Below are 15417 nucleotides of genomic sequence, written 5' to 3'. Positions count from 1 at the left end.
GATACACTAAAATGCGTCGTGAATGAATTGCGTCGATGTGTGGAAAGGTGAAAGGGCTCCACAAGAGCTCTCACTCATAAGAACAGCGGATGATAGGCCCTGCTAGGTCGTCCATGCCAAAATTGAAGAGACGGGCATTTGACCGTGGTCTTGGCGGGCGCGCCAAGCGAACGGTCACAGGACTACCTTGGACTGGATATCGACAGAGTGGTGCTACTTCTCATATCCAAAGTACACAAGGCTGCTATAAACCTATCTGTTTTCAGGAAAAGAGAAGTAAAAATATCAAAACGATGTACCTCGAATCCATGTATTAGTGATGACGTACTCTGTGAATTATCACCACTATCCTGTAGAGGCATTTAGCCAACCAATTAGGTCAGCAATTCAATCAGGAGTGAATGCCACGTGACTTGACCGGAACAAGCCGACCATTCATTGCAGTTCTCCACATAACAGCCAGCCTCTTGCATTGGTCAATTCCTGCTCATTCCAACTGAACTGTTCCTTCCAATGTCACTTCCTCTCGTCGTTGCGGTTGCAATATCAACTCTCAATTGCCTTCAAATAACAGTTGGTGATAGTAATGGCAGTCCATTTAACCCCACGTCGCCGTTATCGGCCGTCTTCAAGACCAATACAAGGGTCCCAACAAACTGAGCGATGCACTGGCGGACTTGACCCCCCGAGGCAACTAAGCATTGAACCAGGGCAGCCAATTGTCTTCATCCACTGGTGGGATCGACGGAACGAACCCCGGGCTGTTCACGGTTACGATCCCGCCTTTCCGCTCTTTGAAAAGACCGTGAGAAGCCGACCCTTTCTGTTCCGTCCGCGGATGAACAGACCGGACCTGGCAAATTTGCACCACGTTGTAACATGCCGCCGACCGTCGTCCTCATGATGGAAGCGAATCCCGATCTCACGAGGTCGTACTCGGTCTGCCGGCAGTTACCGAATGAGGGTTAGGGTTCGTTTGAGTCACTCAGCTATCCATTCAAATGCCCCGGAAGCAGTCCCTGGACCCCTGATGGCGCCCTGATGCCCCTCCCCCATCCCATGCTCACACCCCATCGAATGTCGACCTGTGATGGCTTCCACTTCTCAGCCGGCGCTAGGCTGTCGACCACCAATGACTCGTCAATCTCATTGCGACCTTTGAGTCATGGCAATCAGCCGCAAACCAACGGGTAGACCGACCGACGATCTCAAAGTCAACAGTCCAATTCCATCGCAGATTCTTGCTTCTTCGTCTCGCCGATTACGGTAGCCTACCCACACTAGTCTTCCTGGGCAAGCATCCGTGGGGGTGGACCCCCACTACATACCTCCATGTCCTACCCCCACCGAAAAACCAACAGCTCGACGATAGTACCAGACCGAGGGAGGTCAAGTTCTTGAACTCATAAACATTGGAAATACAGGAATACATATCCAGGAACTCCGAGGCGTGGATGGCAATTACCAAACACAGCTAGATACACCACCATCCCCACATCGATCCACGATGTACATACAGTAGTCTCTCCTATCGACAGAGCAGTTACACTACACGTACACTACACCTTGGTGATCAGTATTGTAGGTACATCACCCCCCGGTACAGGCCTTGTGCCGCACATGGACATTCAGGGAATATCGCCGCTCTGTCTTATTGGTTAGACAAAAGTGGTCTGCATTAGACATAAGGCGCGTCGAATCCTCAAACCCCACCTCCACCAGTCTTCTCGTTTTCTGTATCGTCTACACACCACGGCCAGCCCTTTTCGTCACCTACGGATCCGGCGCTACATACGTACGAGTCAGCATCCGGTGGCCTAGAGAAGGCTTAAAGGCTGGTACAACTCATCTTCCATTCGTTCCGCCCCGGGCCCCATTCCGAATCAAGCAAGTGGCTTTTGCCAAACGTCTCAAAGGAGCCTTCAATCCTCTTACCAAGTACTCGCAAACCGTACTATTGCACGCCTCCGACTTTCTGGAAGCCCGCGGGAAGCAGACAACTTTTGTTTCAACCTAGAGATTGGTGCCCTTCGACTGCTGATTCATGCCCTGGCCCGCTTCAAGTTCGTCAGACCTGGCCCGTCGGTTACCGGATCCGGCCTGCGCCATGGTTAGCTCGGGAGCCATCCATTCCAAGGAGGAATGGGAGACGTGGAAGAAAACAATTACACATCTGTACCTGTCCGAGAAGAGAAAGCTCCGAGATGTGAGGGAGATCATGGTACAGAAACATGGGTTTCGCGCGACGTGAGTGGAGATCCCAAGTTTTACACACACCCGAACCACCACGGTATGCAATGGCTGGCGGAGTCTGACTTGCAGTTACCAATGTAGCATACACCAGTACAAGATCAGACTCCAGCAATGGGGCCTCGAGAAGAACAACAAGGTAAGACAAGCAAGTTCCGGCTGGTACGGGTAATCATGGCCCAGCTTTGCTCACGCGGACGTTTCGTTTCCTAGGAGAGTGACATGAGATACATGTCGGCCAAGGCCGCTGAGAGAGCTGCTCAGGGCAAAAAGTCGGCCTTTCGCGTCAGGGGCAGAGACATATCACAAGCTGAGCTCGACCGATACTGGCATCGCAAGCATCATGGCCATCAAAAAGGTTCCTCTGCAGGGATCGGAGAAGACATTGACCTGTCCTCCATGCCGGAAGAAATCGAGTGCTACACGCCTGTGAGCAGTCGTCCAAGCTCTCCAACTCCGCCCAGTCTGGACCCCCCACAGCCGCCCGAGGCGATCTACCGGGATCCCGCCGTTGTGCCTAACCAGTCTGCCGGGACACCTATTGACACGCCTGTCTATATCGCGACACCCCCAGCAGCGCTGATATCACCACCCAGAACAGAGCTGGTCAGCCCTGCGAGTGTCAAACCAATCAAATCACGACCTGAATCACCTCCCGAAATTCTCCTTCTACGACAGCAACAGCGGCGGAAACCACCAAATGTGAAGACGGAGGAGGAGTCGCCCGAGAGCAGTCCCGACAACTGGCGCCGTAAGCGCAAACTCACCGATTTACACCCACTCACACCACCAGGACACCTCCTCTCGGTTCAGACGGTGGTAACAGGCACGCGGAACTTTTACGTCCGTTTCGTGCACTCGCAGGTAGACGCATCGGACGTGGTCAAGCAGCCGCCGCACTGGAACCTGCGGCGGTTCTACGAACTCGCCCTTTCCGTGTCTGCGCAGCTCTCCCTGCCTCAATGGAACGACCAGCGCGACAGCATCGTGACGCTCTACAACGACACGCTCGACCAGATCCGGCCCATCATCACGCCCGACCCGAACCCGTTGCTGCTGACGTGCATCTTCCAAATCTGCTGCCGCTTCTGGCAGGACGGCAAGGCGCAGGCGCTGCACTACCTCCTGAGCTACATCCGGCATGAGGTCGGCCAGATCCACGGCAAGTCCCATCCGCTGTACGTCATCTGCGGCTCCCTGTTGCGCAGCCCCGAGGTGCTCTCGGACCTGGTCGTCACCGGCCTGCGTTGGGCGGTCAACGGGCTGGCGGAACGGCTAGGCGAAGAACACCCGCAGACGCTGGCGGCGGCGCGCGGACTGTACTCGGCCTATTACGCGCAGGGAGACATGGTTTCGGCGAAGCGGTACATGGTTGCGGCCGTCGAGCTGGAGGAGAAGTTTCACCCGCAAGACATTCACGGCCGGCTGGACTTGTTGTTCAAAGTCATTCATTGCGAGCTGGGCATGAACGACATTACATCGGCGCTGGAGAACCTCAAGATTGTTGAGCGCACGATCGACGGTCTGCCGGGCGCGACCGATTGGCGGGTGCGGATGTGCTATTTGAGGGCCAAGGGCGAGCTGTTGAGACAGCAGGGAGACCCCAAAGCGATCGATGTGCTGGAGGAGCAGCTGAGGTTGGCGAGGGAGAGTAGCCCGTTGCAGACTGGCTGGTGGGCGTTGGTGTCGGCGGAAAAACACCTGGCGTTTGCGAAGAGGTCGGTTAGGACGCAGGATAGGATGGTGCCTTACCTGGTCCCTTGCTGACGGCTTCTTTCATGTTCCTCCCCCGCTCCGTCCTTTGGCTGGTTGATGGGTGGCTCTGGAGCAGAAATAATTTCTTTCTTTGTTCTTTGTGTTGTGTTTTCCTTTTTTTATGGAAAGAGCGGAGGAGTTTTGAGGAGTTGGGACTTGGCTTAGGTTGTAATGAAGACATGGTTACCTTGGACCTACCTATTTATATGTCGTTGCTGATGTTGTTGTTCGGTGGTTTGTCGGAGAGTCGGAGAAGGTCGATCCTGCACCAAACTTCTGTAAGGATCGGGAAGGGTGGGGACGGCTTCAGGCTTACGTAACGGGCGCAATAATGTTGCAGGAGTGACGGTTAGTGCAGTGGTGTACACCTCGAAGATGGACGCGAGGGTAAGTACCTTGATGGGCACCGCCTGAGTACCTTTGTTCATATGATCCATAGAGCTTTTTACCACGTACCTTATCTAGGAGTGAAGAATCAATCAAGGGAGAGACCCGGAACGTCGTCGCCGAAACGTTACCAATACAGAAAACAGCCCGAGATGACGGGAAAACCACCCCAGGTCCACCAGTCCAGGTACAGTACACACAGCACCTGCCCTAAAATGCCCTAGCGCTGCAGATTCGTTGTCAGTAACAGTGGAGGTGCCGGCACGGTCCTACCATTCCAACCACGGGCAGTCAAGCAGACGCAGTGATTGTGAAAATAGTAAACCGAATATCCATGAAGTAGATAGACAGTCCAAAACAGCGCGCGTCGGTTCGTTAGGAAACACCATTAGGAGACAGGTAGTAGAGATAACTACGTACCTACCTTTCGAATACACCCTTGGGTAGAGGCCTTTTGGGTGGGTGGGTTTTTTTCTTCCGTTCCAAGTTGGCCTTGAAAATCAAACTCAAAAGTATTCCAAATACCTACGCTTGGATGTATGGTATAAGGGTGTACCCAAGGTGTTAAATATACTAACTAAAACGTATTCAATTTATTCTTTATAACTAGTATTCGGCAGGGACATTCGAGCATAGGGACCGTCATCCCTGATTCAACAATGCGGTAGAGGCGAGTGGAATGTTGATGTGTGTGTGTGTGTGTGCAGGTGGCGGCGTGCCGGCGGCATTAGTCCACATCGCTGACCTAAGAACCGGTATCGCTATTTTTAAGGATAACCTATACATGCTGGCATATATGGACGTATTTATACAGTGTCTTTCTTGCCTTCATGACCCGGGTGTCAGATCTGGAAACAGACATGCCTGTTGTACGAATACGGACTTCAGGTTACTACATATCTAAGCGGCAAGCCATCTTTGGACAGTTCCCGTGTTAGAAGGACTGGAAATCTACACCCCTCCGCCAACCCAAGCAAGGGATATGTATGTATGGGCTACTTGTATTCCCAGATACAAGTGTATTTATCCTTGGGGAGAAACTGCCGTGTAGCATCAAAGCGCCTAGGTACTCAGCACAAGGTGGCATCCGATCCGATGCTCCTTTTGCTGATCTTTCTGTCACCATAAGCCAGCCTTCCATGGGAGAGTCCTCCATCCTCAGAATCTTCTATATCACTTCACTTTCCTTGCCCGGCCGAGGGCTTGTGTCGTGTTGCCGCACCCGAGGTCACACGTCTTCTGAAGCAATCCGGAGGCCTAGTACAGAGCTATACGCACAACATAATCACTATGCTTATGTAGGCGTAACGCAGTGCTCATGATCCACCACTTATTCTAGATGTCCCGGGGAGATATCTTTTTTTTTTTTTTTTTTCCCCTTCACGACAGAACTTGCTGTGGACCGCACTAGGGTATACTCATGGGTGTTTACACCTTGACGTGGGAAATGCTCCGAATGTTGGTTGACGACCTGCGAGGCCGTCAGGCAAGGTATAATAACTCCTCTTGGACGTCCTTCTGGGTCCTACCGCCGTTCTGCTTGGGAGGCAAGAATCGATGGGATGATCAGTCTACGGCAAGATAGCCATGGACTTCTACCCACCCAAAGAACAAAACCCGTTCATAGGTTCTCCTTAGGTCCACCCGCCGTCCCCGCGCCCTCCCCAGCTGCTCGTTGTCCAGCCAGACCACCAGGCGGCATCCTAATCCCCAACGCCGCCATCCTCGCCGCCACGGCAGCTGCCCCACCGCCGCCGCCGCCGCCAGGCCCTATACCGGCACCACCTGGATGCGGCGCCGACGTCGCCTCGTCCACTTTGCTCTTCTGCAGCGAGAACGCCGGCGCGATCCAGTCGCCACAGCTACATCTAAACCCCTGCCACGTGTACCTCCCCACGGACGCCAAACATTTTGGGTTCGGACACGTTAATCTGCCCTCCAGCTCACCCTGCTCCAGCGTCGGGCGCATCCACGACAGGGCTTCGACAAAGTAATGTCCGCAGTCCCTTTCTTTATTTCCTTTCCCCTGGTGGTGCGAGACAATAAACGGCTTCGTCGCCAGTGTTCGTCGACACTTTTTGCATCGCAGACTAAGCGACGCCGCGCCACCACCATCCGCCTCCGCCTCTTTGGAGCTGTTGTTCTCAGAAGCAAGCTTAGCAGCCTCCTCGTCTTCGAACCGGATCCAATCTGGCACCCGGCCAATCCTCGTTGCGTCCTCCACCTCGCGCTTGTACAACCACCGCTGGTAGGCAGGGTGGTTCTCGACCGCGTCGTCGCCTGATTCGAGAGGACAGCCCATGGTCCACCATAGCTCTAGCTGCTCCATGAACCCGTCGTTGGGCTCAGCGATAGGTCGTGTCTGTCGCACCCAGTTGATGGCCTGCGTGACGGCGCGGCGCGCGGGCGTGGACGGGTCGGACCGGCCGAAGCGGTGCGGGTGTTTCCAAAGGAGGTAGGCGACGATGGCGGAGACGGAGCGGGATTTGCCCATGGCGCAGTGGACTAGGACAGCGCCGGGTTTTGTTTGTTGTTGTTGTTGTTGTGATGTTACGGTGGCGCTGGTGGGTGGCGCGGCGGTTATGGCCTCGGCGTCCTGCGCTGCCTCGTCGTCGCCATCGATCTTTGCGCTCGCGCTCGCGGGCGTAGTAGCCAGTGGCGCATTATCCCCCCCGAGTGCTATTGAAGCTGCTTCGTCACCGTACAACCCGCGCTCGATGAAGCGGACCATCTTGGGGAAATGAACCAAAATATCGGCCTCCTCCACGTCGTCGATGTCGATGCTAAGATGTTGGACATTGCGAAACGCGGGATCGGCGGGGAGGGTGTAGTTGATGACGGATAGGATGTGCGTGATCTTGTTTTCTTCGATTAAGCGGGCGCGGTTGACACCGAAGATGCTGTTGCGGAAGACAAAAAGGCCATGTTAGTTCGTTTCCCTTCTCGCGAGTAAAACAAAGAAGCAAGGTAAGCTTTCTTGCGACAGGAGGATGGGATGGCTGGACAGAGAGTCCGGACGGAGATTGTCGCGTGCGACTTACTTACCCTCCTACGAAGAGATCTTCGCGCCCATTGATGCGATTGAGCGCCATTGCGACCGGTCTTTCGGGTCACTTTTGGTATTTTCCGACTGACTTTGGGGTTCTGTTCGATTTGGCGCTACCAAAGAATCCAGATGTCAAGTTTGTGAAGCAATCGCAAGGCGAGTTGCTCGTCCAGCTTCTGTCGCGTATCAGTAAATTTCTCGATCATTTGTTGCCCCTCATCGCTGCGGGATTCCCGATATGGGTTGGTTACCGTGGATACGAACCATGTACCATTACATGGAGAGCTAGAACAGTGTACCGTACAGTGACCGTATTGAAATACATGATTCCTGCTGGGCGAAAGTATGTATTGGCTGTGCGTATCTTACCATCACACGGTATTGTACACCACTACCCTTGACTCGGCATGAACGGGCAAACACACTATGACCGTTTCATGCATCCAGTACCGTACGATTGTTTACCTATCGCGAACCTTGGTCGTTCAATCCACGTCCGATACAGGCCTCATGGGCAGTTGTACCCCCCAGTTCCATCATGCGGGTACGTTGGATTCTGTGTGCTGACACAAAATGTGACAAACAGAAACCCTGGGTGTCAGAGGACGACGGATAACAGAGAGGATGGCCCAGGGCAAAGGACAAACAAAAGCGACCGACTGCCCTGCACGAATCAAGCAACCAACCAACCCCCCAATTTTCAAAATCCATCACAGACATTTTTGGTAGGGCTGTGGCAGTGGGGTAACCTGACGGCGCCCGCTTCCTTGTAGGGCTGAAGAGACATGCAAGTTGTCTCACATTCCGCCCACAACAAACAGACAATGTAGAGGTACCCAACCGCCGCCTGAAAGAGCATCCATAGCAAAATAGTCATTCCAGACTGTACCATAGTCCATTCTTCCTTCAAATCAGTCATGTTGACATAATCACATTTCGCCACTACAAGTCTGCTCTCTGACTGCTACTATTCATCCGCTACTCTTCAGCCGCTGCCGCTGTCAAGTCTCCCATAAAAGTACATCGATTGCTGCTCCTGACCATGACCACACCAAAGACGATGTGTCAACTTTTGCCTGCGCCTTCAGAGATATGTCCCGCACGCAACGCCGCAACCCTACAGCTGAAAACTTCACACCCAAACTCCGATAAGAATCCTCAATCCCGTAAATGCTCCAATTAGATGACGTCCTTTCCCTCCACGGCCCCTTGTGCCGCATGATCTGAAAACTAATACCGCTCTGCATGGCGATATCTGACCTGACCAACATGTCACAGCCATAAATGATACCATCCATCACCCCCAACCGTTGCCCCTCCAAATAGCAAGGCCCAGTTGCTTGTATCCAAAATCACAACATATTGCTTTTCCGCTTCTTCAACGAGGGACTGCTGGTCCTTCGTCCATCATGCAAGCGTTTTCAAGCATATTGGTCCATTTCCCACTCGTACCGGCATGACTGTGTTTGAGGTGTTGCCGGAAGTGGTCTGCTCGGAAGAACTTCTTGCTGGCATTGCACTCGCGGAACTTGTGCACGTCCTGTAGATGCCGGATGCGGTCCTCCCAATCTTGCTCACTAGCAAAGATGCCTGCAGCATTGCGTCCGGTACGGGCGAATTCCTCACCACAATAACCACACGTATCAGCCTCGCCTGGCCTCGTGCTACTGTCGTGGAAGGCACGATCGTATGTCTGAAGCGCTGAGCATGACCAGCTATGACGACGGACGTGCAGGGAATTCTGATGGCGTTCCGCCTCGTTCTTGTTCTTGAACCGGTTCCCGCAAAACGAGCATCCGTACTGTTTCTCTGCTTCGTGTAGCCTGGTGGGAAAAGTGTCTGGGTTAGTAACGTGCGTCGCTGGACGGAAATGATGCAAAACCTACTTCAAGTCCTCTTCCGTGTCGAACTTCTTGGGTTTTTTCGGGCAGCATTCGCACATGTATGGGCCCTTGAGCTTAGCCGCTACGATATTGCTAGCATTTTTCGGAATCTCGGCAAGTTTCCTGGAAATCCCCAGCGTCCTATTGGACTGCTCAACCGATCTTTGCGTATAGTCACCCGAAATCCTAGGATGCGGCGACTGTGCCGCACCTGTCCGGCTGATCGACGATCTTGGTGAAGCGGTGAGGCTGATGGGTGTGGCATACGGGCTCCCATTACCCATCACGTCTGTCGGCGACACCCCGCCAGGGGATACACCGTTGGGAGACAAACGGCCAAGCGAACTGTTACTTGCTATGCTGCTAGCAGTCAGATTGCCAATATAACTTCCGCTGCGACTAGCAGCCGACAAGCTAGAGACAGACCCTTGTGAAACGACAGTCAGCCTTGGGGTAGGCGATCCCCTGTTCAGGCCTGACGTATCACTACATCTATCAATCGGCGTGGGCGAGGCCGGCCGCTTTTGACCGGATTGATAGTAGCTTCTTTCTCCGCCCATGTCTCTCCCCGCATGGTACAGCTGCGATGGCGAATAGTGTGATGACCCAGTCTTGTGTCCTCGCTGCCAAGACCCGCTTTCCGTTTCTCTCTCGTTTTCCCGGTGCCTTTCCCTCCACGAATCTTCGATCTTCAGAGTCCGCATGCGTGTTGTCTCCTCCATTGGAAAGTCATTGTCCTCGTCGTCTTCGGCATTCAGAAAGCCGTCATCCAGCATCAACGAGCTCTTTGTCCTGCGCGCTCTCAGTGGCGGAGCACGGTTGAAACCGCTGTTGTCAAACCCGTCAGTAGGGCGAAACCCGACAATAGCTGGGCTTGGTTGACCTGTTTGGGGAAACGGGCTGGGAAGCGAAGATGCCGTAGTGGGCGACGAGGCAAACCCCGCTGTGAAAAGCCCTGGCTTTGACCGGTGTGGGAGGGAAAGTTGTGGCAGACTGGCGTGGCTTGGACGAGAGCTATGTGCGTCGTTCAGGGAATTACTGAGTCCGCCGCTTTTGTTTAACCTGTTCAACATTGTCTGGTCGATCGCTGCGGTACTGGGACGAAACCCTTTCATGGCGTGGAGGCCGAAGGGCGACGATAACTGCGATGATCTAGGAAGAGTCACAGACAAGTTAGTTTCGAGGCAATGGCAAACGACGATCATGGAAAAGCAAAGGAATCGCAGTACCTGACACTATCAAAACTCTGATAGCCCTCGTCATGGGGGTTTTCGTGTTTGCTCGGAAGCGCTCGCCGTTCAAATTTGAATGATTCGCTCTCAAGGCTATTGGGACCGTCATTGCGCATGAATTCGGAGTCTCTGTAGTGTTGTACATTCGGATCGACGGGGCCATCGACAGGGGCAAGTCGTGGAGGAGGTAGCGGAGGAGGCGCATTGATCCCGTTCCCTTCTGAGCCGTGAATCGCCATAGGGGTCGAAGCGGTCGAAGGTGAGAGATTATCGTTTAGTGGGATGCCAAAGGGACGACTCGCAAAGTGCTCCCGAAAGCCACCATCGCGGCTTGATATAGAGGGAAGGGGCCCATCGTCAAAATCCCTCGCGGCGCTGGTATAACGGGGCTGCGTCTGCATTGGTACTGCCCGTGCTGCCATGGCAAATGGCAGAGGATAGGCACAACTATGCACAGGGAGTGCTAATGCCACAACCGGGAAGCTGAAGTACGAGGCGATGTAGCCGCGTGGTTGCCACCGTTAAATACGAACCAGCTCGAGCCAAGGCAAGGCAAGAGAATGCAAGGCAACTGCAGATGCGGCTGTAATGCGGAAAACAAGCCGTATAAATCCAATGTGACGTTTCGCGAATCGAAGGTCTCAGCCCTGGACCAGACAGGCGCGCGGTACAATGACAAGTGTTGGCCAAGAAAGAGGCGTTGTTGGAATTGGATCGGTGTTGCCGATGCAGCTGGTGGTGAACGGAATGCGTGATGTAGCGGGCGATTGGCTTTCCCGACAAATACCCTTCAGTTGGTGCGGTAGAAAGCAAGAAGAATCGGATCGCCTTTTGGTGTGGAAGACAGGACTGGATTGAGGATGATGACAAAACAGACCAGAAAAACCAACTCCACCTCGTCGAGACAGCCGGTGGGTGTAGCTAACAGGGTGCTTGGTGATACATATATAGGTGGTTATAGTCCGGGTGGTGGGCGGCCTGGCAGGCCCTGGGGACCGTCGTCGTCGGCTCCGTAATGCCAAGCACGACAGGTACCTCGTTTGGGGTTGCGTGCCTCTGAATGGTGGACGCCCTGAGGTCCTGGACCTTGTATGAATATGTCGGTAGAGCGTGACTGTAGGGTTCCAGGTTGGCGGCGGCGGCCAAGACAGCACTCAGCAACAGACTGCGCAAGGTACGGTCGGTACAGGCAGTTATAGTTGACACTGCAGGTTTATTGCGCGCTTGACTTATTCTGCACCTCAGGCGGCTGGAGACACAACGAAAGCGGTGCCGTGGTGGTGGTCTGGCTGAAGCGATGGACGACTGAATTCTGGACTGCTGGCTACTGGAGCGGGAGGACGACTGGCGACGGGAGGATTCAATTGGGCTGGAGGGGGGGACTTGGGCCATAGAAAAAGATTTGGCGGAGACGAGTTTCCGGTGGAAGAGGCCCGAGGCCATAAAGAGGAAGGAAGTCGGATTACGGAGAGGCTGTGGATACCTCTGGGGACGGCTCCAGTCGCCGTTGCGGGCAGCTGCTTCTGGTTGGCTAGTCGTCCTTGCCCCTGGGACCGTTCCAGCTGGCCTGCCAGGGGAGCTAAGGGTCGATACAGCGTGTATTACGCGGTATTATCCGGAATGCATTAGCGTAAGGCAGGTATTCACGTGTAATGCCTTTGGACAGAGATGGTAGCGGAATCGGCAAGTTCAGGTGTGGATTCTGGGGACATGGCATGGTACGTAGAGCCAAAAGGACAATGACCTGTTCGTTTACTTACCTCTAGTGTAGTTAGTTGTCTGACGATATGGCCGCGTTACCCGACTGCTTGGGACGGTGAAGCAATTGCCAAGTTGTACATATATCTGTACAATAACGATCGAATAGGTAGATATGTCAAGGACTCAATTCAAGGTCAGGATTCCTTTGTCGTAGTCAAGCATGGACATGATACCTTGGCCAGAATCAGAGGCCGAAACGAGGGGAAAGGAAGGGGGTAGGTAGTAGGTAGGAGGGGACTACTGTCTCTGAACCTTGAATCATCCTCACCATTCATGTATCCATCCCCCCCGCACGGAGAGAGAGATGCAGACTGATGAGTGCAGAGGCGTATCTGCGCACCCTTGACGCGGGCATTCCCACGCTTTGGTTTCTGCCGCAAACTGAAGTCCAAACCCCGGTTGGCTCTGTCTGCAGCTTTCAGCCCTGGACAGGAGTGTCCAACGTAACATTACAGGGTTTCCATCTCAGCTGTTAGCGCTTTCCCAGCGTAACATCCAAGCACTCCCTTTTCCGCGCCATTTTCCTTCGGTTCGCTGGTCGCACCTGCTCCACTTTGCACTCGCTACGGCATTGGTTCCACAGGAAAATGGATCCCGCACGCCCTAAGAGGCTCGCACAGTGATACTTACCCCCGCCAAGTGTACGGAATACACATTTTACGTGCAAAGTACCGCTTGCCCTACTGGGTGGTTCTCTTTACCCCCTGATACGTTTACCATTAGCCGTACTATTCTGTAAAACCATTTATTCTGTTATCTGATCTGGTAGGGGAACAGAAACTTGGGCGAACGGAAAAGTTTCCGGTCCCTTTTTCATGTCCATCTTTTTGCACTACATAGTGTACAGCCTCAGCGATCGGCGGTCTGAAGAGAAAAGATGGAATGATTGTTGCTGTTAGGGCTGTCGTTGATCCAATCATCTTTGTCTTGTTGATTCAGCGTTGTCGCTTGGCCGAGAGTTGGCAGTACTACGGTTACTTATGGTTTGATTTCCTTCCACTGGAACGGTATATGCGTACTGTACGTGTAAGGGAATACTTTTTTTACACTACGTCTGTGGTAACGTAAGAGAACCGGGCGGCCTATCTCGATGGCAGCCTCAACCGTTTTATCCACGGAGTTCTCCGCTGCTGTCTCTTAATATCTGCTGATTAATGTGCATTACTTACCCTCTGCAACTTGCAACTGGAGTATGGCCGACGAACAGCTTTCCCAATTGAATTTTCTAACCCCCAGATCTTGGTCAAGATCGCTTCTGCCACCGCCATCGACTCCAGCCTCGCCGGTCGAAAGCCAAGCATCGAGTCCACAACCCACATTCTGTGTCTCATGGTCTACAGTCACATGAGGACGAGACTAAAGCTGATCGACATACAAGCGCCGGAGAAATGAAACGCCAACAGCGCAATTCAGTCGCTCGCTGGATGCCAAAGGGCAAAGGGTTTCACAGCTGTCTGGTCCTCGTTCGGTTCACCGACATAGCCGGCCGATCTTGAGGAGGGCCGGTACTGGCAGGGCTGGCCTTGGCAGACTGAAATTGGACACCTTAAAAAGGCTCCCGCGCCTCCGCAATGAGCCGTGGACGCTTGATGGCTCCCCGTTCATATACGGAAGCAACGGCCTGTCTGCCTGTGTACATGACATGCTGACCAACGCTTCATCGTACCGTCCTTCTCCGTGTCCGTATGTAACCGGTGGCCCGACTCGACCGGCTCTCGGGCGTAAAGCGGATCACTCGGGATCGTCGGTACCCGCCAACGCGCAGTTATGGCGTGTCCTTATTCCCGGTGTTTACACACTAAACACGATGGTATCATTGAAATCAAGATTTATACACTACACGGTAAAGGCATGTAGATCGGCACTGGAGGCGCTTTGCATGAAGAATCCCGACATGGTCAAAGGTGGAAATGACGGGAGTCAAGTTTGATACCACAACGTCCAGCCTTACCGGGCTGGCTACCTGTTTGGCTTAGGTTGCCGTTGGACCCCTTTTCAGGCGTTTTGGGGCGCAGCCTTTCCCGTCAACGTCACGGTCGAAATTATGCCCCTGTAAGGCAGATGACGGTCGGCCAGTTGCAGGTTTTGCAGGGCTTGTGTTGCAATGCGGTTCCTAAACAAGAAAAGAAAAGAAAAGAAAAGAGAAAAAAAGAAAATCTTTCCAAGACTTCGGAGGGTTCGCCAACCAAGCAAATTGCATAAAGGCCGATGGCTTCTCCCCACTACCAGCCGATCTTATAACCGTACACTTATAACTGTTTTCGTCCGCCCTACCTAACCACCAGGAACACTCTGATGTGGGATGGGAGGCCTCTTGAATCAACACGTTTCCTTGACGTTAATGAACGTCGATCGTGTGTGCATCTTCAAGGCATGATGCACACAATACCTACCTAACAAGTTTCTGAGCCTAGTTCTTGTGTGATTAGTCCATGACGCTTTCTGTACTCGGATCCCAGCTATAGATTACATATGCTGACTTTCGAGTCTCAGCCCTATAAGGTGTGCCATCCATCTCAACCTCGGCCGTTGGTGCTGCTGGTCACGGCATAAACTATTCTAGGTAGATACTTACCGCTTACACTGGAAGCCTGGATGTCCAACAACTTGTTCCGTGGTCCCATTTCCATACTTATTCCCGAGAGCCTGAAAAGGCGTAAGGCGGGCCCTGTCAGGCCTGGGCACACATGGACACTGAAGCGAAGGCTTTCTCCGAGGAACGCGGGGTTCGCCGTTGGAAAATCCGCTACTTGACCTTTTCCAGCGGCTGTGGTACCACACAAAGTTCCATTCGCATATGTCCAACCAGGAACACTTCACAGTTCACACCCTCTATATGAGGTGGTCAATGTCATGCAACAAATAACCTAGTCACCATGGGCATGCTACTTTCAAGAAGTTGTCATTGTTGCATGCCTTGGACATTATTCAAGGACTTGATGCGACCACAAGGCGAAGAAAGCATGGAAGTGATCAAGATGTCTGGTAACGTCCAAAAGTCCGCGATGAGCACAAAACAACGTACTTCGAAGTTGCCGGAAACGGCAGCAAAGTCCTCTGCAGAGACACTGATGGATGAGACCCAATGTGTCACCTCCAGCGC

At 53.2% G+C, this 15417-nt stretch overlaps 4 protein-coding genes across 4 annotated transcripts; 2 read left to right on the top strand and 2 right to left on the bottom strand.

Annotated features, from left to right (window-relative positions):
- Window positions 1-2107: 2107 nt before the first annotated feature.
- On the top strand, window positions 2108-4017 carry B0T23DRAFT_324788 (uncharacterized protein; the record flags this gene model as incomplete). Its single annotated transcript, XM_062835459.1, has 3 exons — window positions 2108-2247; window positions 2335-2389; window positions 2464-4017. 3 exons carry the CDS (start codon window positions 2108-2110, stop codon window positions 4015-4017), a joined length of 1749 nt encoding a protein of 582 aa, XP_062689319.1.
- Window positions 4018-5863: 1846 nt separating this feature from the next.
- Window positions 5864-7693, bottom strand: B0T23DRAFT_233369 (protein-tyrosine phosphatase-like protein). The gene is made up of 2 exons (XM_062833923.1): window positions 7438-7693; window positions 5864-7292 (listed from the first exon to the last, which is right to left on the bottom strand). The coding sequence occupies exons 1-2, from the start codon at window positions 7482-7484 to the stop codon at window positions 6014-6016; spliced, it is 1326 nt and encodes a 441-aa protein (XP_062689318.1). The 5' UTR covers window positions 7485-7693; the 3' UTR covers window positions 5864-6013.
- A 1123-nt stretch (window positions 7694-8816) lies between these two features.
- Window positions 8817-10975, bottom strand: B0T23DRAFT_324982 (uncharacterized protein; the record flags this gene model as incomplete). Its single annotated transcript, XM_062835474.1, has 3 exons — window positions 8817-9261; window positions 9325-10473; window positions 10551-10975. The coding sequence occupies 3 exons, from the start codon at window positions 10973-10975 to the stop codon at window positions 8817-8819; spliced, it is 2019 nt and encodes a 672-aa protein (XP_062689317.1).
- Window positions 10976-11100: 125 nt separating this feature from the next.
- On the top strand, window positions 11101-11442 carry B0T23DRAFT_233342 (uncharacterized protein). Its single transcript, XM_062833922.1, has one exon. The coding sequence runs from the start codon at window positions 11226-11228 to the stop codon at window positions 11409-11411; it is 186 nt and encodes a 61-aa protein (XP_062689316.1). The 5' UTR covers window positions 11101-11225; the 3' UTR covers window positions 11412-11442.
- Window positions 11443-15417: the final 3975 nt, after the last annotated feature.

This window comes from Neurospora hispaniola, assembly GCF_033458365.1.
Source record: "Neurospora hispaniola strain FGSC 10403 chromosome Unknown B0T23scaffold_8, whole genome shotgun sequence".
Lineage (NCBI taxonomy): Eukaryota > Fungi > Ascomycota > Sordariomycetes > Sordariales > Sordariaceae > Neurospora > Neurospora hispaniola.
The sequence above is the reverse complement of the archived record's forward strand: the minus strand, read 5'-3'. Positions and strand labels throughout refer to the sequence as shown.